The 27,047-nt window shown below is 66.9% G+C and overlaps 2 protein-coding genes across 19 annotated transcripts; both read right to left on the bottom strand.

The window, feature by feature from the left end:
• Positions 1–379: 379 nt before the first annotated feature.
• Positions 380–13,278, bottom strand: UCKL1 (uridine-cytidine kinase 1 like 1). Of its 7 annotated transcripts, XM_055090120.1 has the most exons (16): positions 11,622–12,976; positions 7,744–7,832; positions 6,600–6,802; positions 6,276–6,382; positions 5,708–5,878; positions 5,558–5,629; positions 4,642–4,831; positions 4,500–4,561; positions 2,588–2,607; positions 1,688–1,786; positions 1,508–1,601; positions 1,359–1,421; positions 1,154–1,276; positions 917–1,024; positions 691–847; positions 380–600 (listed from the first exon to the last, which is right to left on the bottom strand). In XM_055090120.1, exons 1-16 carry the CDS (start codon positions 12,693–12,695, stop codon positions 521–523), a joined length of 2,712 nt encoding a protein of 903 aa, XP_054946095.1. In that variant the 5' UTR covers positions 12,696–12,976; the 3' UTR covers positions 380–520. The 7 variants fall into 7 exon arrangements, with proteins under 7 accessions (XP_054946095.1, XP_023984347.1, XP_028354534.1 ...); XM_024128579.3 differs by lacking the exons at positions 7,744–7,832; positions 11,622–12,976 and adding an exon at positions 12,983–13,278; XM_028498733.2 differs by lacking the exons at positions 7,744–7,832; positions 11,622–12,976 and adding an exon at positions 10,049–11,598.
• Positions 13,279–13,285: 7 nt separating this feature from the next.
• Positions 13,286–24,525, bottom strand: ZNF512B (zinc finger protein 512B). Of its 12 annotated transcripts, none has more exons than XM_055090112.1 (18): positions 24,464–24,525; positions 22,241–22,366; positions 21,819–21,961; positions 21,421–21,549; positions 20,651–21,327; positions 20,318–20,544; positions 20,133–20,204; positions 19,893–20,039; positions 19,600–19,724; positions 19,435–19,527; positions 19,131–19,229; positions 18,878–19,048; positions 18,449–18,643; positions 18,202–18,303; positions 17,830–17,892; positions 17,235–17,333; positions 16,724–16,965; positions 13,957–15,147 (listed from the first exon to the last, which is right to left on the bottom strand). In XM_055090112.1, the coding sequence occupies exons 2-18, from the start codon at positions 22,362–22,364 to the stop codon at positions 14,883–14,885; spliced, it is 2,973 nt and encodes a 990-aa protein (XP_054946087.1). In that variant the 5' UTR covers positions 22,365–22,366; positions 24,464–24,525; the 3' UTR covers positions 13,957–14,882. The 12 variants fall into 12 exon arrangements, with proteins under 12 accessions (XP_054946089.1, XP_054946087.1, XP_054946090.1 ...); XM_055090115.1 differs by having other exon boundaries at positions 20,172–20,204; XM_055090114.1 differs by lacking the exon at positions 13,957–15,147 and adding an exon at positions 13,286–13,485 and having other exon boundaries at positions 19,893–20,204.
• Between the last annotated feature and the right edge of the window lie 2,522 nt (positions 24,526–27,047).

Genomic DNA, 27,047 nt, shown 5'->3' with positions numbered 1-27,047 from the left:
GCCCCGCCCCCGCCGCGGACAAACACGTGCTGGGGGAGGGAAGTGGCTGGGGAGGCTGTTGACATCTTGTAAGACCCAGAGCCCCAGGCCCAGGCCAGGTGGCCACCAAGGGGCCAGTGTAGCAGGGCCAGGAGCTGCAGGCCCAGCTCTGCCCTCTCCTAAATCTGCACTGACCCTGGACGGTGAGGAAAGCCGGGTCCAAGACCAGAAGCCCCTGTCCTGCTGCGGGGAAGGTGGGGGCCCAACCAGGACCCAGCGGAGGCCAGGCTCCTCAGTCCCTCCCTGTCCACAGTGGCCTCGCTGCTTGGGGACTGGGGCAGCCCTGGGGGCCACTCCCCAAGCCCAGGGCCCAGGCAGGACACCACTCCCGCACCCCAGCTAACCAGTCACAGCTTCAAGTTTTATTTTACAAAATGTTTAGACAAGGTACACCGGTAACACGTTTTTTGATTAAAATACGTTAACGTCTCTACTCTGTAAGCCCCGGGGAAGCAGGAGGGGCTGGGGGCGGGGAGGGCGGCTACCCCGCAGAGCCCCCTTCCTCCTCATCGCTGCCATCGGGGACGGCGTCGGTCCCGAAGTAGCGGTCGCCGAAGTTCCCTGGGGGAAGAAGCAGGTCCTTGGGGTGGGGGCTCGGGCCCACCTGCCCCCCCCCCCCCAGCTGTCACTGACAGGGCCGGGCAGCCTCACCGATGCCGGGGATGATGCGGAAGAGGTCGTTGACGCGCTTGTCCACCGCCGTGGTGATGATCCTCACGCGCGGGAAGGCGTAGGCCACCGAGTGGACACCCATCTCCGCCATGAGCAGCGACAGCAAGAAGATCTTGTCCTCGGGCACGTCGTGGTCCTGCGCGGCGAGGGCGTGAGCCGGGCCCGGCGCCCGCCCCCGCCCGCCGCCCCCCTCCCGCCCACTCACCAGCAGCACCCGCACCGCCATCATAGCCGCCGCGCCAGTGGACACTGTGCAGTCCATCAGGATCACGTGGTCGTCACTGATGTCCTTGGGGAGCCGCAGGTAGTGGAGCTGCGGGCGGCCGCGGGGTCAGGGCGGCCCAAACCGAAGGCCGCACCTGGGCTCCCCGTGCCCCGCCCCCTCCCCAGAACGTCACCCCTGCCCTCCCCCCACCGGAGCCCCCTTCCCCAGGCCCCCCACCTCGGGCTCCCCGGTGAGCTGGTTGGTCTGGATGAGGATCGTGCCGATGCGCACGTCCTTGCACACGGCCCGCAGCGCAGGCTCCATGGTCTCGCCGGCCCGCAGGATGGACACGCCTGTGATCTGGGGGGACGAGGCCGAGCTAGCCAGACCCCCGCCTTCCGGCCGCCCCAGTCCCTTGTCGCCCAGGTCGGGCCCCTGGTACCTGCTTCCCCGCGTAGCACTTGCCCGAGTAGTCCTGGCCCTGCGGGGTCTGCACGACGCAGTCCTGCGCAGGGCGGGGGCGGGGCGTGAGCGCGAGGAGCCTCCCCTCCCCCTACTCCCCCGGCCCCCCCGCCCCCGCCCGCCCCGCACCTGGAAGGGCAGGAAGGAGAGCGCGTGCTCGATAAGCAGCCGCATCAGCCTCTTCGAGTAGAAGATGAACTCGTCGCGGCTGGTCTCCCGGTCCCTGTGCCAAGGGCGGACCCAGGTGGGTCAGGGAAGGTCGGCCCCGCGCGCCCGCCCGCCAGGCCGGGGGAGTGGGACGGGCCTCACCGGATGATGGTGTGCATGCCCCGCACCTGCGGCGTGCTCTTGAGGACACTCAGCGTCCGGGGCAGGGGGTGGCACTGGTGCGCTGAGGCCAGTGCGGCCCTGGGGACACAGGGCGATTGGGAACTCGAGAAGGGGCATCTTCCCCCGGAGCCCCATCCTCCCGCTGCAGACCGTAGGGGGCAGACGTGGTGGGCACGGTGGGTGTGCAGGGTGGAGGCCGCCCTCCCAGTGGCTGAGCTGGAGGGAGGGCCCCATCCCGAGATGCCCTCCGCCGTAACAGCCAGGCAACGGTTAAGGGACACGGTGGAAGGCAGAGCAGCTGACCGTTAGGCAGGAAGCAGGGGCTGCGGTGCGAGCCTCCCTTCCCGCTCCAGGTCCCCTCCCCGTTCAGGACCTGGCGGTGGGAGGGTAAGGCCTCACACGTGCAGATGGATCTTAGCCCCCAAGCTGGGCATCTGGACCCCAACCTCAGGACACCTCTCCCTGGGGAAACAGCTGAGCTCTGGGGCCAAGCCCCGCCTAAGACACCCCCCCACCCCCCGCCCAGGTGACGTGCGGCCCCCTCGGGGGAGGCGGGCGGCGCTGGCTTCGCACTGCCCCTGCTGCCCCAGCCTGGAGCGGGGGGGGGGGGGGGGAGGGGCGGGGCCTGTAGCAACCTCAGGACACCTCTCCCTGGGGAAACAGCTGAGCTCTGGGGCCAAGCCCCGCCTAAGACACCCCCCCACCCCCCGCCCAGGTGACGTGCGGCCCCCTCGGGGGAGGCGGGCGGCGCTGGCTTCGCACTGCCCCTGCTGCCCCAGCCTGGAGCGGGGGGGGGGGGGGGGGGGGAGGGGCGGAGCCTGTAGAGCGCCGGGCACACAGCGCGCAGGCAGCACCACGGCCAGAGCACTCTGTCCTCACAGATCCCAGCGCAGCTTCCTCTGCCCACCAGGTGAAGAGGCGAAGAGTAGGTCAGGGAGGGAACAGGGCAGGAAACCCCAGGGTTTACAAAGAAGAGGAAAAGGAGAGAGAGAAAAGACCACTTAGCGGGGAGCACGGTGGTCTCCGTGGCCACCGGCTGGCCTGGGGAAGGGAAGAGCAGGAGGCTGGGTTGGTGGCAGGGAGACCCTGCAGCCCACGCCCCGGGGCCCGCGAGCACCCGAGAGTCCACTGCATTCGGTCCTGCGGGTCCCTCCCTCCCACCCACCACAGCCACGTTTCCTGGAAACTTTTATTTCTCTGAACCAAGGCTTCCAGAGGACATGACGCAGCCAGACCCGCAGGTGCCCCGGGCCGGCTGAGAGGCAAGCGAGACTAACGCGTGGGCAGGAAGCTGGAGGCTGGCGCCCGGCCTGGAGGCATTTCCAATGCAGCTCGAGCTGGAGGCTCGGTCTGGTGCTTCCCAGCTCCGCCGACCACTGCGTGGGGACACGCGCCCCATCCCTCTCGTGGGCAGGAAGGACACGCAGCCCAGGACTCCTGGGGGCTCCTCCTGGCTCTCTGGGCCTCGGCTCCAGGGCCAGGGTGGGCCAGGGTGCCGGGACGCGGGGGGTGGGGCGCCTCAGCACCACTTGGGGGAGTAAAGACCCCCCCTCGGCTCAGGCAGAGAAGGTGCAGACCCAGGCCCTCTGGCTGCCGAAGGGCAGGCCTGTGGCCACCGCCCTGGGGCGCAGCGGTGCTGGCTCAGGACAGCTGTGCCCTTGGGTCCGACCCCACACAACCTGCCCCAAGTCGGGTAAGAGCCTCCAGAGAGGTCTGGCCAGCCTAGAGTCAGGGCGCTGTGTGAACTTGGGCAAACACCTTAACCTCTCTGGGCCTTAATCCCCTTGACTACTGGCAAGGGCAGGGAGAAGCGGTGTGGCGGCCACCACACCACTCCTTCTGTGCCGGGGGCGGGTCCACCACAGGGGGTGGGCACGGTGGGAGGGGACCTCGCTGCCCGCCTGGGTGACAACCCAGTCTCCGAGCTCCCTGTGGATGTTGGAAATGCCTCCGTCTGTGCAGACAGGTGTGGGAAGTCTTACCTGACACTGAGCTCACGCTGCGGCAGCGACACAGGGAGACACAAGGGAATGGGGCGGGGCATCAGTGATAGCAGCACTGCTCACCTCGAAGTCACCGGACGGCATGGCCTGTCGCCACCGTGTGCCTCAGCCAGCCGGGCCACCCCCACCCAGGAACGGACACACCACAGCCCCGTAGCGGGAGAGTCCCGGGGGGCTGCCTGCCATGGGAGGGGGCCAGCTCCCCGTGGCCTCTGGCGTGGCACCTCTGGGCTGGGCTGTCAGAGCCAGGACCCTAGGGGCTGTGTTCCGCAGGCCCCGAGCACCCCATCGTGAAGCCTGCCCGAGGGCTGGGCGGCGCCCTGGGCCAGCCCGGGCTGTGTGACCTCCTAGGATGCTCAGGACGTGGGACTCAGCACCAAAACCCAACGGTGGCCCAAAAGGGTTTGGAGGGGCAGGAGCGCACCCTTCCGTATGAGGCTCAGGCCGGGGCGCCGGAGATACTCCGTGCCCCGTGGTCCCTCGGGGAGCCCGGCTGCCTCTGGACAGGAGCGCACGCTTCCGTATGAGGCTCAGGCTGGGGCGCCGGAGATACTCCGTGCCCCGTGGTCCCTCAGGGAGCCCGGCTGCCTCTGGACAGGAGCGCACGCTTCCGTATGAGGCCCAGCTCAGGCTGCGGGCGCCGGAGATACTCCGTGCCCCGTGGTCCCTCGGGGAGCCCGGCTGCCTCTGGCCGGCACACGACGGGGCAGTAAACGTGGGGGCCGCCCAGGCAGGTGGCCGTGGGGAGCAGGGCTGGCGGGGCCGCGGGAGCCTGGACACCGGCTCACCTCTTCCAGCTGGCTGTGCACGTGCTGCACGATCAGATCGATGGCCACTGCGTTCCCGCTCCCTGGGCCGGGACACAAGGGAGGGTGAGGTCCGGCCTTGCCCGCCCCCGCCCTCCCGCCACCAGCTGGACCGCAGGCTCACCCCGGGGCACCACAATGTCCGCCAGGCGCATGGTGGGCTGGATGTACTGGTCGAAGGCGGGCTTCACGAACTTGTTGTACTGCTTGATGACACCCTCGATGGCCCGGCCCCGCTCGCTAATGTCACGGCGCAGCCGCCGCACGAGGCGGATGTCAGAGTCCGTGTCCACGAAGATTTTCATGTCCAGGAGCTGGACGGGAGAGGGAGTTGCTGAAGAGGGCCTGACACAAGGGGCTCCAAGGCCCTGTCGCCAGCAGGACCCAACTGAGCAACAGGGGGCGGCCTCTGGCAGAGACGTCTGGTCTGCGTGTGGGCCCAGGGGCAGACCAGGCCTGCGCGGCACCTCTCGGGTCTGGATGGGGCGGGGGGAGCGTGTGGTGTGGCTGTGTGCGTGGTGGGGGGTGCATCACGCGTGGAGTGTTGAGCGTGTGCGTGCGCGGCGAGCTGTGGGGTTCCGGGGGCCTGAGCACACTCACACTCGGGACCAGCGAAGGAGCAAGGACAGGGGCATAGCCGGCTGTGCCCCCTCGGGCCTCGGCAGGGCGGGGAAGGTGGCTCCCAAGGCCTGGCCCGGAGTGGGTCACACCTGGGGCAGCTGCCCAGAGCCTCCCAGGGGACAGGATGTCCTCACAAACAGTGCAGACGCAGGAGGCTGGCTCCCTCCCAGGCAAGGATACACACATGCACACCCACAGATGAACCTACTCCCACCAACATGGCTCTGACCTCGGCAGCCACGTGGACCCCAGAGAACAGCAGCCGAAACCCTGACTCAGGGGGGATGAGATTCAGGAGACAAGGCCGTTCCTCACCCAACCCCAGGGCTACGGCACGGGACGGGGATGGAGGCAAGTGTAAGGTGAGTCCCACGGGAGGATCAGGGAGCCAGGCCATCCGTCCTGGAACCCGTCCTCACCTCCAGCAGTGTCTTGTCAGCAAAGGCCATGATGCCCTCGAAAATGATGACGTTTGCACCGTAGAGCGTTTTCTGCAAAGGAATCATGTGTGTTGAAGCGGCCCCGAGGCCCCTGTGCCAGCCCCGTGCAGCTGAGCCTGCGGGACCTACCCAGTCCTTCTTCCGGCTGTGGGTGGTGAAATCGTAGATGGGCACCTTGACACTCTTGCCCTGCTTCAGCTTCTTGAGGGTGGAGATGATGAGGTCGAAGTCAAAGGCATCAGGGTGGTCGAAGTTGAAGTTGTTGTGGGCGGCCTGCTCCTGCTGCTGCCTGGTGAGCACCTGCGGGGGGAGGAGCACCTGCGTGGGAGGAGCACTCGCGGGGGGAGGAGCGCCCGCGGGGGGAGGAGCGCCTGCGGGGGGAGGAGCACCTGAGGGGAGGAGCACCCGCGGGGGAGGAGCACCTGAGAGGAGGAGCACCCGCGGAGGAGGAGCAGCCGCGGGGGGAGGAGCGCCCGCGGGGGAGGAGCAGCTGCGGGGGGTGGGGAGTGCCTGCAGGGGGAGAAGCGCCTGCGGGGGGGAGGAGCACCCGTGGGGGGAGGAGCACCCGTGGGGGGAGGAGCGCCTTTGGGGGGAGGAGCAGCCGCGGGCTCAGGGCTCAGGGCTCAGGGCTCAGGCCCCAGGCGGGGCAGGGGCCGTGGACCTCGTGGCGGCAGCTGCTCGTGCGGGACGCCCGTACCTTGTAGAAGGAATCCATGGAGAGCAAGACCACCCAGGGCACGTCCAGGGCCTCGATGATCATTCTGGCCACAGTGGTCTTCCCGGAAGCACTGCCGCCTCCCAGGCCTGAGCGGAGCGGCCCGGGTCAGCCTCACAGATGGGTCCGAGCGGTGCCGCCGCCCGACGCTGCCTCCACCCCGGGCTGACCTGGACCGAGGGGCCCGAGCAGCGTGGCTCACGGAAACGGCGGCTGGGGCATGGCGGTGGGTCCTGCCTGACCCGCCCTCCCGGGGGCCTGGGCGGGGGCGGCGCCGGCCCGCCCACGCGCCACAGCCGCGCTCACCGATGGCGAAGGCCTCCTTGGACTGGGTGCCGTGCTCGTTATACCAGGGCGGCCGTCCTGCCGTGTAGATGGTGCGCTTGCTCGTGCGCAGCAGCGGCGGCTCGGACTTGCACTGGCTGGTGGTGCGCTTCCGGGGCGGGCGCCCGGCGCCCACAGGCGGGAGAAGCCTGCCCACGGGCTCCGCGTTGCTGCTGCTCCTGCTGCTGCGGGGGGGGCGGGTCACGCTTGCCTCGGCCCAGGGCCACCAGCCCCCCTGCCACCCCACGCTGGCCCGGCGCGACTGGTCCACGGGCCGCCTCCACGCAGGCACGTGGCCACGGCCAAGGTGAGCGGGCTCGTGCGTGGGACACGGCAAACCTGGCTGCAGCCCGTCCGCTGGGCCCGGGGCCTCGGACTGCCACTGTCCACAAATCCAAAGGGACAGCAGGTGGCAAAGGAGGACACAAGGGGAGCGCTGTCCGGGCCCAGCTCTTCCTCCCACGTGGACCGGGCCTCAGCAGGGCCACGAGGGCCCCCTTTCCCCCAGGAGATGGGGGGGGGGGGCGCGCCAAGGACAGTCAAGACCCCGTCGAGGATCGTGCCCTCTCCCCAGACACGCTCTGGGCGGCCCTCTAGTTTTGTGCCACCCTGCAGGGCACGCAGGGAGAGGGGCTCCAGAGACAGAGGCCGCCGACAAAAGGGATGGGCCAGCAGTGGTGTGGACAGACCGGGAGGGAGTCCTGGGGCGCCCTGCCGAAGGGCGGAGGCCCCCAGAGGCTGTGCACAAGGCGGGAACCCGCCTGGGAGACGCAGACGCCATCTGTGTCTGCTCTCGCCGTGCCACGCCACTCGAGTGGGGCTGTGCTGACTTCTTTGTAGGTTTATACCCCTAGAGGGCACGGAAGTGATGACTGGCCCACGGCTTCAAGGCCTCCAAGCCTTCAGGGACAGCTGGGGAGGCTCGGCTCGGCTGAGGGCCCGACGAGAGGCAGCGCGTGCCGGATGCCGGCTCAGTCTATGCTGAGAGTCTGGGACGCAGACCCAGTGTGAAGGTGGTCCCGGGGGCAGGACCGGCTTAGGGAGGTGGACAGACCGGGAGGGAGTCCTGGGGCGCCCTGCCGAAGGGCGGAGGCCCCCAGAGGCTGTGCACAAGGCGGGAACCCGCCTGGGAGACGCAGACGCCATCTGTGTCTGCTCTCGCCGTGCCACGCCACTCGAGTGGGGCTGTGCTGACTTCTTTGTAGGTTTATACCCCTAGAGGGCACGGAAGTGATGACTGGCCCACGGCTTCAAGGCCTCCAAGCCTTCAGGGACAGCTGGGGAGGCTCGGCTCGGCTGAGGGCCCGACGAGAGGCAGCGCGTGCCGGATGCCGGCTCAGTCTATGCTGAGAGTCTGGGACGCAGACCCAGTGTGAAGGTGGTCCCGGGGGCAGGACTGGCTTAGGGAGAAGGCATTTCCACCACTGCCTGAGAGAGAGACTGCTCACAGCGTCAGCTTGCGGACCCGCCCCAGAGACTCCGAAGGCAAGCTGATCGTCTAGGCAGGAAGAAAGTACCAGGAACCTGGGGGTGCACCGGACAACCCTGGCAGGACGTGTGTCCACCCGCGGCTGGAGCCCCAGTGATGGATGCTGCTCGGGACGCGGGCGGGAACCTGAGAAGGAGCCACACACGGAAGACATCCTCGAGGTACCATCAGGTGAGAAGGCAAAGCGCCTCGAGCCGTAAAAGCCAGCGTGAGCCTGTGAGACGCGTGCACAGAGACGGCCACCAAGGGCAGGAGCAAGGACTTCGCCAGGTTTTCGTGTTTTATGAGCACACGCCCCCGCTTTATCAAAAAACAGACCAAGCCTCTGTCTGTCCTTGAAGCTCGCTGTCACCGCTACAGCCTGCTGTCACGGCCAGGGCGCAGGGCGCTGTGAGGCTGGCCTCGGGGAGACGTCCCCACGAGGGCAGGGCCAGGCGGCCCAGGGCATGACGGGCGCCGCCTGCTCAGGGTGGCCTGAGCATCCTCCGCCAGGAACACGGGCGTTTCCAGCGGTGCGGTGCTCCCAGCACACCCAGCGTTGCCAAGAGCCAGGAGGACGGCGTCTGTGTGCACACGTGTGGGGGGCGGGGGAAGGAATTAGCTCAGGCCTAACACGTGACGAGCCACACCAGCGGCTCTCGAGGGCACAGAGGGCCCTGTCAGCACAAGTCACGCGGCGGGAAAGCCGGCCATCGGATGTGACAGGAGGCGTGCAGCACTGTCCGGGGGACAGAGAGCACCGGGCCGCCTCGGTCCTCCGTCACTGGGGCGGCGTGGGGAGCGAGCCCCGGGAATCGCTGGCTGCCTGTGTCGCCTCTGGAAGTAGCAATTGCTCGTCCGTGGAGCAAACAACACACGGGACACCCAGACGATGGGGCAGTGCCAGCTCACTTGATGTCTCACTCAGCCAAGCAGGAGACGGACGGAGCACAGCAGTGATGTCTTCAAGCCCCGGCCGGAGGGCAGCGCTGGCCATTCCCCTGGACACACTCAACCCCAACAGCGAGCACGGGGCCCCCAGGGCTCACACACAGCTGCCCTCCCCGCAAGCGACCCACAGACCCTGGCGATGACCGACAGCCTATAGCCGGGGAGGGGAGCTCCGCACAGCCCCAGAGGAAAACGTCCAGTCTGTGCCTCCTACCCGGGGAGGAAAAGCCAACACAGAAAACCTGGTCTGCAAAGGAGCAGGGCCTCGGTGCCCCAGCAAACCAGCCCTTGTGCCCAGCACGCTCAAGGACAGCCAGACGGCCTCACGGGACCGACGCGGGATGCGAGGCCTGGGCTGGCGCGGCCGCCGTTCCCCTGCTTCTCAGCCCAGGCTGGTGCCCTGGCCTCTCCAGCAGGAGCCCTCACCCCTCTCTGTGACTGACCCTTGTCCTGCTGAGGTGACGACCACGACCACGGACGACCTCCAAGGCCTGTGGCGCCGACAGCCCGCGACAGACACCTCCTCGGGGAAGAGCCGAAGGTTAGCCAGGGATGACCTTGACAGAAATCCGCCAGGCCCAGGGCTTGCAATAGGCCTGAACGGCATCAGGCCGGTTCTGCAACCAAGTCCAGCTCCACTGCCTCCTCCAAAAGCCCGGCTCTCTCTCAAAGCCAGGGACAAAGCTCACTGTGCCCTCAGAGCAAGCCTCACCCCATTTTCACAGCGGGACAAACCGTGACGTGGGAGAGGCTTCACCTCCCCGCTCACAGACGGACAGGGTGCTGCCAGCCACGAGGACAAAAGGCAATTCCAACCGAAGGGTCAGGAGCCCCACAGACAGGCCGGCTGGTCCCTGAGAGCCCCAAGCCAGGCCGGCGGCTGGCCCCCACGAGCACCTGCCTGGCCTGTCTCTGCCCTGACGGCCACTTGACACGGCACAGGGGGCTGGGGGTGGCCGAGGCGCAGCAAGGACGGGCGTCCTCACCGGAAGACAGCAGGCCTGCCACTCACCTGCCTTCCGCTCCAAGGGTCCAGCACCCCGAGACCCTGAAGCCAGGGTAAGCGGGGGGGCTGCTCATGGCCAGGACACAGGGGGAACCGGGACAGCAGGGCGATCCCAGGTGTGTGCCGGGCATCGCCGCACTGCCTCTTAGACCCCTGGCAGCCCCCCAGGACAGCTCAGGAGCCCCCTGAACTGCTCCTCCATGGGTGGGCAGCACAGCAGGTGAGGAGCTGAAGTGGGGTCCAGGCCCTGGCTGGCAGAGGCTGTCCCCTGGGAGGCGGGGGGCCAACAGGTGAGAGGCCCCAGGAGCCCGGGCCGGAGCAACAGCACTCACCGCCGGCCTCAGCGGCCGAGGCTACGGGCATAAGAGGATCACCCGGCGGGGGGCTGTGCGCTGGCCTGGTATTAATAGCACGGAGCTGCCGAGAACAGCCAGGCAGGCCTCAGGCCAGCATCGGCTGTGAACTGCCCCTCCTGTGCTCAGGCTGGCACACTGCCCACCCAGGGCTGGCTGAGGACCACTGTGCCCCCTCCTCCAGAACAGCCTGGAGAAAGCTCCAGACCCCTGGTCTGCCGGGGACTGCAGGGCCCACCCCCGCACCCCACCCCCCACCCCCGCCGCGGGACAGGGAAATCGGAGGTGTCTCTTGGCCGGCCAAGCTGTCAGCGAGGAGCGGAGCTGAGCTGAGCACCCCTGCCCCCAGGTGCCTCCGAGAGGCATAAACAACCTGAAACTCTACCCGGCTGAGGCCTCCTCCGAGAATAACTGCCCGCCCCACCCCACCCCCTCCACGAAGGCTCCAGCACGTCCCCCAAGGCCACCCGTGCTCAGTGCTCAGCTGGGGACACAGCCACGCCCCAGTCTGGCAGCAGGAGGAAGAGCGGGCCCTCGTGTGGGCGTGGGCGGCTGCAGTACTCACTCCTGTCCCAGGTCTCCGGCCCCCTCCCTGTGACTAATCCAGCCCATACACCAGCTTTTCTACCCGGCTTCCGACACCATCAACGTGGAGACGGCTGGTGGGGGCTCAGGGGAGAAAGAATTTCACTTGGGGTCGCACACTGAAAGGGTCCCTCCCGGGCAGGCGCTGCCTCAGGGTAACAGGCCTGCCCCGCGGTAGCTGCTCCCTCCTGCCCCGGCCCTGCCCACCGCGCTCAGGCCTGGGGCTGAGGAGCCCTGATGCCCTGTCCCGCTTTAGGAAAGTTTCCCGGGGGAAATGAGTCAACTGAAGCCAGAAGCAGGAGGCAGGAGCTGGCCCACTGGGGCCTGGCCTGGGGGGGGCGGGGCCGTCCCAGACTGGCTCAGGGACAGGGAAATCAGGGCAGCTTCCTCAGAGCAGGGAGAGAGCTGCGGGGCTGGGGGGGCTGCAGCCCTAAAGGGGTGCAACAGGCTCCAGGAACTTGCACTGTCCCCACCCCACCCACTGGAAATCCCCCTATGGGACCCCCTCCTCCCCCGCTGCTTTAGGCGAGTCCAGCCAGCTTCCTTCCAGTTGCCCAGCGGCAACCCCCAGACCCACGCCCACCTGGACCTCACCAAGGGACAGCCCGAGGGGTACCCTGTCACCACTGCGAGGTGCTCACTTGACCACCAGCATGTCCAGTGCAAAGGTAGGCCGAGGTCCCCGTCCTCACCGGACTGACCTTCCGGAGGGACAGGCACACAAGAGGCCACGGCAAGGTAGACCGACCAGACCACATTGTGCAACCTCGGTGATACGGAAGGCGAAGCCGGAGCCGTGGTCGGGCGGGGAGAGCCTCGGCTTGGAGGCATCTGCACAGACACCCGGACACTGACCAGAGCCAGCTCTGGCCCCCTCGGGCCGTGCAGGGACTGCGGGGGAGCGGGGGAGGGGGAGGGCACGTGCTTGAGGAACATGGCAGAGAAGGCAGGATGTAAGGGGAGCGATTTCCCCGTGACGTCCAGAGGCAGCTCCAGGGCCACCCCATGGGCCCTGGTTCCCTTCCTGTCCCCTGAGGACCACTCTCCGAGGAGAGGAAGACCACTGCCGCCCCGGCCCCGTGAAGGGCACCCATGCCCACTACGCGGTCTGTGCGTGGGGCAGAGCCAGACGGCTGCTGCCAGCGTTCTGTGTCCGCAGGAAGTGTTTTCAAGAGCTTATCTGGTCTCAGGCTACAATCAGATTCTCTGGAACTAACCGGTGTCACAGACTCAGGTCCCCCCTCTTCCACCCTATCACCCTGAGCCAGGCTCGGAGTCACTGCTCCCCAGGAGGGGGTGAGCCTAGAGGAACACAAGATGCTCCTCCAGGCCCAGGGAGCCTCTTCCTGCCGGCATCTCACCCCTGCGACCCCTCCCCCCCGCCTGCCCAGCGGCTCTGCTGGCAGCACCCAGACAGTCCCAAGCAGTCCAGGCCACGGCACTTCCCAGGAACAGGCCCCAGCCTGGGGCCAGCGCTGGCCCTGGCCCAGGGACGGTTCAGATCCGGAAGTGAGAAGCCAGCCCTCGCCCGAGCGCCGCTTGGCCGTCACCCCCTGGGGCCTGGCCCGAGGCTGACAGCGGAAGCCGCCCCCCCCAACCAGGTGACAGCGGCCCCCACCACCTCCCCTCCTGCAAAGCCCCCAGAGCCTCCAGGGTCCCCTCCCCCGGCGCCTGGCCGGCAGTCGGAAGGCACTGAGCACCGCGCCGCCCAGCATCACGACCTCTGGCCTCGAGTGGGGCAGGCCGAGTCCGTGCGGCTCCCGGAACGAACTGACCACCTGGGAGCATCCGGCGGGCGCACAGTCCAGCCCGGGTGCTCGCTGGCCCGGCGCCCCGTCTGCTCGGGACAGACCGAGGCCCCACGCGGGCCCTGCCCACGGGGCCCTTCCCGCGGCCGTCCGCGAGGGCCCGCCACCGCCAGGCCCCGGGGACCCTCCGCTAGTCCGGGCTCGGCTCCCGGAGCCGCCCCCACCACGAGACGCGAGGGGCGCGCCGCGCCTACCGGTCCTCGCTCTTCCCCTCCAGCCGGTCTGGCCCGTCTCCAGCCGCTAGGGGCGGCGGCACCGGGTGGGGGGCGTCGGCTGAGGCCGGGAGCGCAGCCATGAGCTCGGGAGCCTCTCCGCGGGCTGGGCGGGGCTCGGGGGCCGGCCGCGCAGGCTGTCGGAAGCTGTGGTTCGGAGCCCGGCACCAGGCGCCCGCCAGCGCGCCCCGCGGACTACAATCCCCATCAGGCTGCGCGCGCCCCGCAAACCAGAAGCCCCACGAGGCCGCGCGGCGCCAGTGCGGGGAAGCGCCCCAACCCGCGCTTTACCACAAACTCAGCTGCACAAAACCCCTGGAAAAAAATCAATAAACATTTATTTGATACAGTCATTTTTAATACATACAGTTGATGGCCCGCCCCCGTGCCACTTGGGGCCGGGGGGCGGGGACGAGGACCGGGGACAGATGGTCACAAGGCGGGCAGGGCCCGAGCTCACCGTCAAAACATCTTGCAAATAAACACTTTGTAGATAGAATATATACGTATATATATGGTTACAAGTTGATAGCCGGAACCTCTCTTTCGAAATGCACTTATTACGGAGAACTGGCATTAAAACACCCAAACCAAGAAACCCCAAGTACAGGATGTGTGGCTGCCAGGATGGAGGTGCTGGCTGCCCCCCAAACCCCAGGCCTCCAGGACAGCTGCCTGGGGCCCACCCAGGGGGACACACCGGGACAGCCCTCCCCTCTGTGAGTCAGGGTGCACCCATTCTTTCCCTTCCAAACCAGAGGGACAGGAGGGGCCTATGACTGGGAGGGCCACCAGTCACACCAGGGGACACTCATCTGCCCCTGCATGAGCAAAAAAGTGCATCCTATTTTCGTGTGATGTGTCGGTCCCTTGAGTCGACCCTTTCCTGTTCTCAGGGCAAGGGGGGGGGGTGGGCTGGGCCAGAGGTAGATCTTCAGAAAGGGATCCCTTCCAAACCAGAGGGACAGGAGGGGCCTATGACTGGGAGGGCCACCAGTCACACCAGGGGACACTCATCTGCCCCTGCATGAGCAAAAAAGTGCATCCTATTTTCGTGTGATGTGTCGGTCCCTTGAGTCGACCCTTTCCTGTTCTCAGGGCAAGGGGGGGGGGGTGGGCTGGGCCAGAGGTAGATCTTCAGAAAGGGACCTGACATTGTGCCCTGGGTTTGGGGTCTCAGGCAGGGTCCACACCCACCGCATGGAGGGGGGTGTCTGCCGCTCAGTCCCTCTCATTGAAGGTGTCAGTCAAGGCTACCTGGCTGCACTCCCACCAGAGTGGAAAGTGGGCAGATCTTGCTGAGCCGCCCAGGGCTCTGCCACCGTGGGAGGAGGGCTCTGAGGACCAGCTTGCTGCTGCCACCCACCAGCCAGAGCATGGAAGCCGGGAGGGAAGAGGGGAGAGAGAGGGGTCCAACCCAGCGCCACTTTTGGCAGCAGTCCCCACGCCCACCTTAAAGACAAAGAAGGGGGTTAAAGTGCTAAACATCAAGTTACCCAGGACCCCACCTCTTCTCACATATCTGGTGGGGGTCCCACGCCAGGGACCACACATGGACTTTCGGGGGTGACAATGAAACGCATCCCCCAGCCAAAACCAGCCCCCGCTCCCCAAGGGCCAAGTACCTGAGAGGCCGGGGCAGGCAGCTATCCCCAGCAGGGGTGTTGAGGTCCAACCTCCTCCAACCATTGGTGACAAGGACAAAGTGCGCGTGGGGCTCCCATCAGTGCCTGCTCCCCACCCTCCCCCCCACCCCGGCAGCTGCCCCTACAGTGGCTGCCCGACCCACCTCTACCTCCACCAGCTGTACCCCAGTGACACCCAGGAAAGAAAGCCCTCCTGTACCGAAGTCATGCTGCTTGCCTCAGTCTTTGATGCTGGATTACCTGCACCTGCCCAGGCCTCCACCCCCGATCAGATCAGGTGCGTGTGAGTGCGGGGAGTCCACGTCTCCACACCCCCTCCCTAGCACATCAGGCCAGGACTGCCCGGGGTCAGAGCATTGTGGCTGAAGGAAGAAGCCGGAGACGGGCAGCACGGCGCCGCGGCCCCAAAGCCCTCCTGGAAACTGTCTCCCTAGTGCAGGGTGAGGAGAGCTGAGCCCGGATTGGAGGCCCTCCTCTCCAGGGACTGGAGGAGGACAGGAGCTGGGGGGCAGAGGGGTGCCCAGTCAGCACCGCCTCCCTGAGCAGGAGAGGGACCCCAGCCCAGCCCCCAGATCCACCGTCGGCACCAGGAAACCCTTAGCACCAAAATGTCAGATTGTTGTGAGTTTTCGTATAAAAAACAGAATTTAAAAAAAGGTTTGTTACTTGTCACAGCAACAAGACTGGCATCCACTACACCCAGGAGACACACGCACACGGGCAAATATCAAAATTCACATCATCCAGGGTCGGCAAGGCCGAGCCCTCAGCCCACCCCCACCCCCCAGTGGAAAACAGCCTCCGTCCAAACCCGGCAGCTCTGAGCGTCCTCCCTGTCCCAGCGATGCCATGGTTGGAAGGTGGGGCCCAGGCAGGAGGTCAGAAACCATGCGGCTGCATCCTCAGGGTGCCCCGGACTCCACCGGACCCCACCTACAGATCGCTGCCCTCAGGGCACCAAAGGGAGCCAAGACAGAGCCCTGGAGCTGCCACCAACCTACTGTGACCTTGGCCAAGCTCCCCCCGGCCTTCGGCTCGCACATCAAAAGGCCACACAACCAGAAACGAAGGAGCAGGTAAAAAAGGGGGAAGGAGGCTCCCACAGGGGCTTGGCCATGGGCCAACCCAGGCCAGCGACAGAGGCTGCTTCCCACAGCGGTCACTCCTCGAGCCAGGCCCCAGGTCCCCGGCCCTCGTGCCCGTGGGCCCCAGGTGACCCCGGAACCCAGACCGGCCCATCCCTAAGCCCGCCAGGCTACCCGACTCGGGCCGGTGGCATTAGCGCAGCTGGAGGCTGAGGCCAGAGCTCACTTCACGTGGCCCCTGCGCCACAGCCCTGCAGTGGCAGCAGCAGAGCCTCTGCCTGGCCCCGAGTGGGGAGCACTGCTGGGGACGGGGGGGCAGGGCTGCCTCTGCCACCATGACGGACACGGGCCAGCGGGGCAGGGCCCGAGCACAGCAGGGCTGCACCGCAGGGGAGGGTGGGCCTGGAGAGGTAGAGAGCAGAAGTGCAGGAGCCAAAAGACGGCGGGGCGGGGGCGGGGCGGGGTGCGGCGGGGCGGGCAGGTCGGCACGGCAGCTGTCAGACTTGGGGTCTGTCCCGGGAGGTAGCTGGGGGGTGCTGGGGTTCCAGTGTCGGGTCACGAGGTGAGGCTGCTCAGGTACCCTCATCAGCCCAGAACCACGGGCCACCAGGGACCCCCGAGCCTTGGGCCCGAGAAAGCAGATGGGGCATGGAGCTCACATGCCGAGGACCAGAAGGCCATCTGCCTGCTCCATGCCGCCCCAGCACCGAAGCCCAGGCTGTAGCCCTTCCTCTTGCCGGCCCGTGAAGGTCCCTCCAGACTACTGCACTTCTGCAGCTGCCCTGGCCCTCCCGGGAGCCCCAGCCCAAGGTGCCCTGCGGCAGCCCGCGTGGGACAGGGCCACCCTCGGGGAGGGGAGAGGGCTGGCCGCCCCCGCTGGACAGATGAACAGGCAGGGGTGGGGGGTGGAGACCTGGAGGGCAGGAGGCTCTGGAGCCCCACCCTGGACAGAGGGGGCTGGGCCCCACCCACCTGCCAGGCTCCAAACTCACTTCTCGGGCGCCTTGCCGGCTCCCACCTTCCGGCCAGCAGAGCCCCGGGCCCCCTTGTCTCTGCCTCCTGGGGGCCAGTCGTCCCGGTGGGGAGGCGTCCCCGGGGCCGGATCCTCAGGGGGTCGCTCCTTGGGCTTGCGGCCCCGCTTCTTCCCGCCAGCCGGACTCTTCTCCTTTCTGGGCACCAGGGAGTCTGGGCCCTTGTGTCTGGGAGGCGGGTCTGCCGAAGTGCGGAACCAGTTCTGGGGGGGAGAAGCAGCGATGGAAACCCGGGGGCCCAGGACCCTGGAGGGCGGGGCGGCAGGGGACCCGGGGCCTGGGGACACCCAAGCTTCTAGGGAAGCCGGAGACTGCTCTGGAGAGAAACCAGCAGATTCCTCAACGTCGCCCACTCGCTCAAATGAAGAGCCGTCACCCTGATGGCCCTGCCCTTCCCGGCCCCCTCCATGGGGCCAGCGCATCCAGTCGCAGGCCCAGCAGGGCTCTCACACCAGGCCCATCCCCGACGCACCTCCGCGTGGGCCTTGAGGATGTGGTACTTGACGCCACTCTCGGAGCTGAACTCCTTGGGACACAGCAGACAGCAGTACTTCCCCACCAGGTGGCCCCCCTGGAAGGCACAGGGCAGTCCAGCCCCTGGAGGGTGGCCCCCACCACTGGCCCTTGGAGGACCAGCAGTACCCAGATGCAGCCAGGACCACCCCAACCTGTGTGGCTCACCTGGAGGGGTGCCTGACAGGGGTGCTTTGGGGACCCACGAGGCCACTCAGAGGCAGGACCACCCAGGTGGCCCCACCGCAGGGGAGGCAGGAAGGAAGGAGGGGTGAGAAGAGGCAGGTGCTCCTGGGAAGGGTCGCAGCGCTTTGCCAGGGGCCCTCACCCCAGCCCAGATCGGGCTGTCCCGGCACACATGAGGAACCCCCAAAGCAGAGCCACCTGAGACTGAGGGACTGATGGCTGGGGCTGGAGGCGGCGAGCGTCCTGGGCTGCACTGGCCCCGGCCCCACAGGGGCGGGGGGGGGCACACCTGGCGCGTGCGGACCCCTGGGGGCAGCTGGGAGCGCCAAGCACGCGCGCCTGGCCGCCGGGAGGGCCTGGACACTGACCTTGCTGCAGCTGGCCAGGTGGGCCTTGAGGCCGGACACGCTGGAGTAGATGGCTTCGCAGCACTGGGGGCAGGAGGTGACCGTGGGGGCGGGCCCTCCGGCAGGTGCCCCCCCACCGGTGTGCACCCCTTGCCCAGCCCGGGGCACCTGGGGCCCGTTTGGGGCAAGTGGGGGGACTTGATCTCAGCAGTCACCCCTGCCCAGGGGTGTGGGCAAGCTGGGCCGCTAGGGCTGAGGTCGAGGCCTCTCTGCCTGTGGGTCTCCGTCTGAGGACCCCGCAGGGGCCACGTGGAGGGCTCCCCCCAGGGCCGCCCCTGGGCCCTCTGTCCCGAGTCCCAGCGTTCCCATGCCTGCCCCGCCTCCCCGGCTCACATCATTGGGGCAGTTGACGTGGCCCTTCTCCTTGACCTCATTCTTCCACTCCTCCAGCAGCTGGGGGTTCAGCACAGGAAGGCCGGGCCGCGTGTAGTTGAGCTGCAGACGTAAGCAAGTGCCAGGGTAAGCTCGGGGCTTGGGCCGGAGGTGACCCACATGCTCCCTGCTGAGCTGAGAAAGCCCTCAACCACGCCCTCCCAGGTCACAGGGGCCTCAGGCTCAGAGACTGGGAGGCCAGGCTCACCCGCCCGGTCTCGGGCACCAGGTCGTCCTTCATACGCCGCTTGGTCCAGTCTCGGGCCAGCTCGTCCTCCGCAATCTCCTGCAGGTGGAACACAGCGACCTGGGCCGACGTGCGGCGGATGCGGCCGCTGGGGGTCCGCTCGACACCCAACAGGTCCTCAGCCTCGGGGGCCTTGTCCGCAGGCTCCTCGGGGGGCTACGGGGGTGGGGTGGGGAGGCCGGATGAGCCACGGGAGCCACGCGGCACGTGCCACGGAGAGAACGTACGAGCGAGTGCACCGGGGACACGGAAGCCCATCCCAGGCCCACGCCCCCCGACCCATGACGCACGCGGGCCGCCGGGAGGGAAGGCGGAGCACACGCGGCAGGCAGCGCGTGGACGCGCCTGCCTGGCACCGAGGGACAGGAGGCCGGGCTGCGGGCCGCTCACCGGGGCCGCGTGCTCCGAGCGCACGTGGTAGTCGTGGCCGGCCTTGGAGCGGTAGGTCTTGCCGCAGTGGGTGCAGGGGAAGGAAGGGGTCTCCACCTCGCAGGGCGGCTTCCCGCAGCGTCGCTGGTGGTACTGGTAGCCCATGAGGCTAGCGAAGGCGGCCCCGCAGCCCTGGGGTTCCGGGGGCAGGTGAGTGGCCGGAGAGCGGCAGGCCCCATCCCGCCTGGCGCCCGCACCCGCGCGGCCCACTGACCTCCTGGGGGCAGCGCAGCCGCCCCATCTGCTTCAGCACCTTCCGCAGCCGCTCCCGCTCCTCCTGCTCGCTCCCCGCCGAGGCCTCGGCGTCAGAGGCCTGGGGGGCAGGCCAGCTTCAGTGCCCCCGCCACCACAGGGCCCCCGGCCCTGCCCAGGGGCTGGGGCCGCGGACGTCCCTAGTCAGGCACGGGAGCCACTAAGCTCTGCTAGCGAGAGGCCAGCGGGCAGAGCTGGGCAGGCGCGGGGGGAGCGGACCGGCGGCCGGGGGGCAGGGCCGGACGGCAGCGGGCCCCGTGGCGTACCTTGGCGCTGTGCTCAGCCATGGTGTGGTAGTTGAGGCCCGCCTTGGACTTGAACTGCTTCCGGCAGTGCTGGCACTTAAGCGCATCCTGCAGCTGCAGACGGGCACGCTTGTGAGAAGCTGGCCCTGGGGCACCTCCCCTCCCAGAAACTGGGGGCAGCCTTACCTTCTGACACACCTCCATGTGCTTCTTGAGCCCCATGAGGGTCTTTCGGGTGACCACGTTGCAGGTGGGGCAGACGGCCTCCCCCCGTTCGTGGATGGCCCGTTGCCACCGCTCCTCAAGGCCACCTGTGGAGCAGGGCCAGCACCTCAGGGGCAGGCGGGAGCTCCCAGATGCCCTGGACGCCAAGCACAGAACCCAGGGACCGCGCTCGGCGCTCGGGCCCCGTCCCCGCGGCTCAGGACCCGCCCCACCCTCAAGACCCGGCCTGTGCCCCGCCACCCGGCAGCTCCCACCTGGGGCTGGGTGGGCCCCGGGGGCCGGCACCTCCTTGCTGACGGCGCTGGTGGGGGCTGGCCCCCTCTTCCGCGCCTCCTCGGGGACCGGCCCCTCCTGCTTCTTGGCGCGGTGGATGCGGGCCTTGTCCTCCGCCTTGGCCAGGCCTACGCGCACACGCGGGAGGGGCAGGTGCAGGCTGAGGGCGCGGCCGCCGCGCGTGCTTGGCCCCACAGGCGCCCGGCTGGTCCAGGCCTCACCTTTAAGTCCGAAAGTCCCTGAGATGGAGGGCTGCTCACCCGTAAACTTCTTGGGTGTCTTCTGTTTCCTTCCTGACTCGGGGGAGAGAAAACAGAGAACGAGGTTCTGGTCAAATAACCATTGGGAGGCTCGGGCCGGCTGGCCGCTGCCCCCGCCCTGCCGCTGGCCCCTGCTCTCGTCTTACTGTGCTTTGTGCGCTCCGCACCCTCCTCAGGCGGGGACACGGGGCCCGCGGCCCTCGGCGCCTCCTTGCCCCCCAAGGGTCTGCTGCCCAGAGGAAGGGGGCTGCTGCTGGGGTCTGTGCTCAGCTGGAAGGCTGAGCTCTGGTCTGTGGTGGATGGGCCGTACTCCCCGTTCTCCGGCCTCGCCTGCTTGGGCGGGAGCGGGCAGGCATCCAGGCCGTCTGCAGCCCTGCAGAGAGCCGGGAGGTGAGGGGCGGGAGGGCCCGCTCTGGGCCCTGTTACCCCTGAGCTGCAGCCGGGGACACCCAACCCCAACCCAGCAGGAGCCCCCATACCTTTTCTTACCGCTGCTCTTCCCCGCGGCCCGAGGAGCCTTGTTCTCAGACTTGGCCAGCAGCACCATCTTGCAGGGCGGCGTGTGTCTGCTGATGGCAATGGGCCTGCTGGCCGTCACCGGCTTACTGACCACAATGGGCCTGCTGACCGTCACCGGCTTCGCAACTGGCACGGGCTTCGTAACTGTCACAAGCTTCGTCACGGACACCGGCTTGTTGATGGTCACTGGTTTGGTGACCGGCACCGGTTTGTTGACTGTCACTGGCTTGGCAATTGACACAGACTTGGTGACCGGTATAGGCTTGTTGACTGGCACAGGCCTGGTGACCGGCACAGCCTTGGTGACCGGCACGGGCCTGCTGGCCGTCACTGGTTTGGTGACCGGCACGGGCCTGCTGGCCGTCACTGGTTTGGTGACCGGCACGGGCCGGCTGACCGTCACTGGCTTGCTGATGCCGATGGGCTTGCTGATAGTGACAGGTTTGCTTACTCCAATGGGCTTGCTGACCCCAACGGGCCGACTGACGGTGACTGGCCGGCTGACTGGCCCAGGCTTGGGGGCAGGCAGGGGTCGGTCCATGTGGTTCCAAATCCGGTGCTTCTCCAGCTGGGTCTTAGAGGTGAATGCAGCCTCACAGAAGGGGCAGGGAAAGGTCAGCCTTTCTGAGATGGCACCCTGGGTGGAGAGGGCAGGCGTGGACACCCCCAAGCCAACAGCCAGGGCAGGGTGGGCCCCAGGCCTCCCCTTCCCCAGGCCGCAGCCCCTTACCCCTTGGCACCGCTGGTAGTGGTACTTGAGCCCATAGATGCTGGGGAACTCCAGCCAACACCCAGCGTTTGGACACTTCACCCTCGAGTGCGCCTTGAACTCGTCTTTCCACTGGTTCATCAGGGAGAGCTGGGCGTGGGAAAGGCCAGGCTGTTGACCCTGCAGCCACCCAGGCCCCTGCTGGCCAGCCCCCGCGACTCAGCACTGTCCCCAGGCCTGCGGGAGTCCCGCACAGGACCCGCCGGGCCCCAGGCCGTCTCTCGAAGCCCTCGCACGCGGAGCAGCCAGTGGATCCGGGCTGAGGGCTCGGCGCTGGACACGCAGCAGGCAGGCCTGGCAAGGCAGCGGGCTCCCCGGCAGACCCTGCCAGAGCCCCACCCAGCCCTTGGGGAGCTCACAGGAATGTCTCGGAGTGCCTGGTTCTCGGCTTTCGGACGCCCCTTTTTCTTCCCTTCCGTTCTGTCGCTGGCTGGACTTCCCGGGTCAAAGCAGAGTGGGGCCTGGCTGGGCACTGTCTGCCCACCCCGGACTGCTGGCAGCCCTGCAGCACACAACACACCAAGGCTCAGAGGCTGCGTTCCCTGCAGCCTTGTCTGCCACCCAGGGGGCTGGTCCCGCCTGGAAGGAGCCTCATTTCCCCTGCACTGAGGCACAAGGGGCAGGAGGCCATGGTCCACCCAGGGCCCCAGGCTGCCCCCACCCCGGGAAGCCTCTCAGGAGCCAAGGCTGGGCGCCCAGGAGCTTGACGTCCAGGGAGGCCCACACCCAGCACTGGCTGCCAATGACCACCTGGAGTTGACCTTGCCCTGACTCCTCTTACCCAGCTTCGGTGGGTCATGAAGCATGGGAAGTCGGACCTCATTCCGGCCGCCATCCTTCCCAGGCCCACTCTTGCTGGACCCCGGGAGCCGGCGGCCTCCTCCAACACAAAAGGGATCGGTCATCTCTGCAGAGCAAGCGGACAGGCCCATGAGGTCCACTGGGCCCCACTCAGGACTTGAAATGGGCTGCTCTTGACCCTGCCCCAGACAGGCCCACTCTCTGGCCTGAGGAAGGGGAGCCTGCCCACCTGTGTTTTTGGCCACAGGGGCAAGCAGGTGAAGGGGTGGATGGGCGGGGGGGTGTTCTGGTTTAGGGGAGGGGCTGCTCAGCCAAAGTCTCCCTGGATGACCCAGAAAACCCTATCAGCGTGGAAGAATCTAGCCCTGTCCTGAGACCTTCACCAGCTCCAGGGGGCTCCCTGCCTCCAGACCCACAATCCCAGAGAGCAAGAGAATCATGCACCTCTCACGCACCTCGTACCTGGTGCTTAGCTGGGGATGGCTCCAGGAGAGGCGGAGTGCCCCAGGGGAGGGAGGCCAGTGACACCCCTCGGGGGCCAATTATGACACCAGCGTGGCTGCTGGCTCACAGGCTGTGCTGGCCCAGCACCTAGAAACACCTTCCCCCACAGCCCCACCCAGACCCAAGGCCACGCTCTGGGGCCCAGGTGGGTGCCCTGGCATCCTTCTCCCCAGGACACAGTTGGAAGATGGCCAAGGTGGGCACTGAGGGCCCCAGCCCACTCCCCAACTGCACACACACCCTCTCCAGGGGAGCAGACCAAGGACCCTGCAGCACCGGCTTCTGGTCCCTGTGCCAGCTGAGCCACCCTCCCTGACCCCTGCCCTGCTTTGTTTCCGGCCCGGACCCCGCCAACCCGACGGATGCCTCATGCTGGGTTCCTCAGCCGCTCCCCACCTGCCTGACCTCCTGCTCACCTCCACCCTCAAGAGACTCTCTGTCCCCAACCTACAGGGCCACCAGCGCCACTCCAGAGACCACAGGCCCCTGGCCACAGAGAACATTCCGCCGACTGAGGCTGGGCTTCAGGGGGCCCATTCTGCTGGGGGACCCCAGGCTCTGAGAGCTGGGGCGACTCTGAGTTCAGCCCTTTGGGGTCCTCCCACAGGGACACTTAAGGCCACAGAAGCGGGGGGGGCAGAATGTGGGCAGGTTCCCCTCTCCTGATGGTTTCTAACTTTTTCTTTTTTTTTTTAAGGCTGCGCCACGCAGCATGTGGGATCTTCATTCCCCGACCAGGGATTGAACCGGTGCCCCCTGCGGCGGAACCGTGGCGTCTTAACCACTGGACGGCCAGGACAGTCTCCTAACTTCTAAGAGAGAGAAAAGGACGGATCTGCTGTGCCTAAAAGGTCCAGAGGCCATCTGGGCAGACTGAGATCAGAGATCGGGACAGTCACTGTCCATGGTCAGGGGGCTGCCTATATCCTGGGCCTGGGGTTGGTAAGGGTCCAGAGGGCTCTAAACAAACTTCTCTGGAAGCCCTCGCACTGATACTTCCAAGGAGACCTGCCAGCGCCCTTTTGACCCCAGCAGAGGCTACTGTGGGTACCTGCTGAGCCCCACCTTCCCAGTCTTCCTCCAGCCTGGGTGGAGAATTCGGAGTTGGGAGCCCCCGGGACCAGGACTGGCCTAGGAGGCAGAGACTGCCCTTCCATTCAAGGCCTGTGACTCGCGCACCAGGAGGAGAAAGGGCTCGCCCCTCCCCAGAGGGGCCAGCAGGGTCGCAGAGGTGGGACCCTCTGCGAGGGGGGGGATACAGGAGCGCCTCGCGCTGACCGCAGGCGACGCTGGCGGTGGGACCGCGGCCCAGGCCGCTCGGCCCGGAACCCCGGCCTAGGCCCGGGAGCGCGGATGAGGCCGGCCAGGGGACGCACACCTGGGGGCTGGCCTCGCCACCCACCTGTCACCTGCGGCGGGTGCGGGCCGGCGTGGCCCCGGAAGGGCCGATCCCGGGCGCCTGGGGAGGGGGGGGCCCAAAGGCAGTGAACCAAAATGGCGACTTTTTCTGGAGAAGAAGGAGGAAGGGACGCGACGCCGGCGCGGGGCGCGGGGCGCGGCGCGGGGCTCCGGGCGCGGCGGGGGCGGCGGGCGGGGGCTCCGCGTCCGGCCCCCCGACCTGCGCGGGGGTCAGGGTCGAGGGCGCGGCCGGCGCGGGGGCCGCCCGGGGTCGCGGCCGGGACCGCGGCCGGGCGCTTACCTGCGGCGCCCAGCGGGCCGGGGCCGGGCGGAGGCCGGGGCCGGGCCGGGCCGGGGCGCGGGGCGCGGGGTCCGGGCGGCGCAGGCTGCGCGCCGCGCTGCGCACATGCGCGCTCCCGCCCCTCCCACCTTTGACAGTTTTACTGTGGGGGGGAGGGGGCGAACTCTCGCGGTATTCCTGCCGCTATCCGCGACGGGAGAGACGGGTCGGGGGAGGGGGCCCGTGCGGCCATCCGCTTGCCCGGTACCCCGTCCGTCGCCTGCGTGGGCTGGGCCGTCAGGGCGAAGTGGCCAGTTATGCCTCCGTCGGGCGGGAGGTGTTTTTCAGGCATTGGGGTAAACTGAGGCACGATGGGGCGCTGGGTGCTGCCCCAAGCCCAGCGCGCACGGATGGAAGCGACGGGAAGGTGCAGCGAAGGAGGCCGCCCTCCCCTGGGACCTTGAACTCCTGGCCTCGGGGGCCTTGAGCCTGCAAAGCAGGATCCACCCTCTTTCCAACCAGCCCTGTGACCACGTCTGCCTGTGGCCACCCTCAGGAAATGGCCTGGCTCCTGGCAGTGCTGGGGCAGTTTGAGGCCATGGGCTTTATTGGGGTGACTGAGCAGCCTGTCTACTTTAGGGCGGTGGTCCTAGACCGGCAGCCAGTGCCCTCCTTGCTCCTTTGTGCCCCAGAACTGGGCTCTTGGCAGGGATGCTGGGATCAGGTCTGGGGGTGACAGGGCTCCCACCTCACCGAGACTTGGGAATGAATGAAGTAGGGAAGGAGCGCTAGTTTGGAGACAGAGGTAAAAGGTGCTCCTCCTTCCCCGAGGCTCTCTCTACCTGCTCTGTCCACGCTGGAGCAGGTTCGGCTACACTGTTTGTGGGCAGGGCACAAAACATGTGCGCGGATTTGGAGTCTTCCTTTTCTCACAGGGACCTTTGGGAGCTGCTTCTCTCGAGGCACAAAGTGTCCATACTGGGGCAGAGGCAGGGAGGGGCCCTCTGCGGAGGGGTCAGTCAGTCCTTCCTTTGGAAATCAGAGCCAAAGAGACCTGCGTAATGCCTCCCTCATGCACTGTGCCCACGCCAGGGTCAAGACATGCAGGATTTCGGGAGGGGGGGTCGGTGTGTGTGCCCTGAGGTGCACCCAACTGGTAGATGTGTGTCTGCATGACCACATATGTCAAGCTGTGTCCTATTTGGCCATCCAGGTGTCAGGGTATGTCTCTGTGTCCTGTACTAGGTGAGAAAGATGCTGGTCATATGTTAGTATCCAAGTGACTGGACACAAGGTGTGGGGGGATGTCTGGGTCTTGGTGGATGTGTGTCCAGGCCACAGCGCGTCTGCACGTCAGGGCAACGTGTGATGTTGTGTATGTTGTGTATGGGGTGCACCGTGCCTGGTGTTCTTCTGTATGTTAGGAGGTCATGGGATGCTGGGACCCTGTGTGTCAGTGTGTTGTGTGTCTGGATGCTGGTGTCATCGTGTCTCTGTGTGTTGGTGCGTGTGTGTCCAGACTGCAGGGCTCGGTTTATGCCTCTGTGTTAGTATCTGTGTGTCTGGTTGCTGTGTGGGTACGTGTGGGGGCATGTGCTGTGACGTGTGTTTCTTATGTCAGGGCTTTCACTTGTGTGTGGGGCTAAATGGGGATCCCCAAAAGACAGTCACTTCAGATCCCTGGAACCTATGAGTGGGACCTTATTTGGAATAAACGTTTTGCAGACGTGATTCAGTTAAGGATCTTGAAATGAAGAGATCATCCTGGATTATCCAGGTGGGCCCTATGTCCAGTGACAAGTGTCCTTGTAGGAGGGAGATTTGGCAGAGGTTTGGAGATTTAGGCAGAGGTGATGTAACCCTGGAATCCGGGATGGAGTGGTGTGTCCATGAGCCCAGGGATACCCCCAGGGCAGCCCCCAGAAGCTGGAGAGACGAGGAAGGATTCTTTCCTGAGCCCAGGAAGGAGTGCTGCCCTGCTGGATTCCAGACTTGTGGCCTGTAGAACAGTGAGAAAGTTCGTTTCTGTTGTGTTAAGCCTACCCGTCGTGGTCATCTGTTACAACAGCCCCAGGAACCTAACACACCTGCATCCCTGCCTCTGGGTGCGGCCCGTGGATGGGGCAGCTGGGGCCAGCAGGGGCCGGGGGTACACAGGTGCCCCACCAGGATGGGACACCACTGCCCCCTGGTGGCCCCAGCTGGAGGCAGCTGGCCCAGGCACCCCCTCCTCCCAGGCCCAGGCCCCACTCAAGGCTCTGAGCGTCCCCCACATGACTGGGAGGCCAGAGTCAGACACCACACTCGCGGCACTTGAGAACCAAGTTTATTTCTGATTTTTTTGTCAGAATATAAAAAAGCGCAAAACAAGGAAGATGAGACAGGAACACAGCGGGGCTGAGGGTCCAAGACAGGGAGGGAAAAGGGGAGAGAGACAGGAAGGGCTCCCTGGAAAGGGTCATGTCGTGATGGCATGAGGCGGCCAGGGATATTCAGGGCAGCCGGGCAGGATGAGGGGCTTCCCGTGGGGAGGCGCACGGGATGGGGGGCACCAGGCCAGTTGTTCAAATTCCACGTGGGACCTGCAACAACCAACCTCCCATCC

The sequence above is a fragment of the Physeter macrocephalus genome, chromosome 14, assembly GCF_002837175.3.
Source record: "Physeter macrocephalus isolate SW-GA chromosome 14, ASM283717v5, whole genome shotgun sequence".
Taxonomy (NCBI): domain Eukaryota; kingdom Metazoa; phylum Chordata; class Mammalia; order Artiodactyla; family Physeteridae; genus Physeter; species Physeter macrocephalus.
The sequence above is the reverse complement of the archived record's forward strand: the minus strand, read 5'-3'. Positions and strand labels throughout refer to the sequence as shown.

Coding starts and splice junctions, on each gene's coding strand:
- UCKL1 (XM_055090120.1), bottom strand. CDS start 12,695: ATGCTGGGCGGCGCGGTGCTCAGTGCCTTCCGACTGCCGGCCAGGCGC. Junction 7,833..11,621: donor CTGGACATGCTGGTGGTCAA/GTGAGCACCTCG, acceptor CGTGCCCTCTAG/GGGTATAAACCTACAAAGAA. Junction 1,787..2,587: donor AGGAAGCTGCGCTGGGATCT/GTGAGGACAGAG, acceptor CTGTGTCCCCAG/GGCCGCACTGGCCTCAGCGC.
- ZNF512B (XM_028498719.2), bottom strand. CDS start 22,364: ATGACCGATCCCTTTTGTGTTGGAGGAGGCCGCCGGCTCCCGGGGTCC. Junction 20,205..20,317: donor TGCGGAGCGCACAAAGCACA/GTAAGACGAGAG, acceptor CCCCCGAGTCAG/GAAGGAAACAGAAGACACCC. Junction 15,148..16,723: donor GCCGGCAAGGCGCCCGAGAA/GTGAGTTTGGAG, acceptor TCTGCCCCCCAG/CTCCTGTCCTCCTCCAGTCC.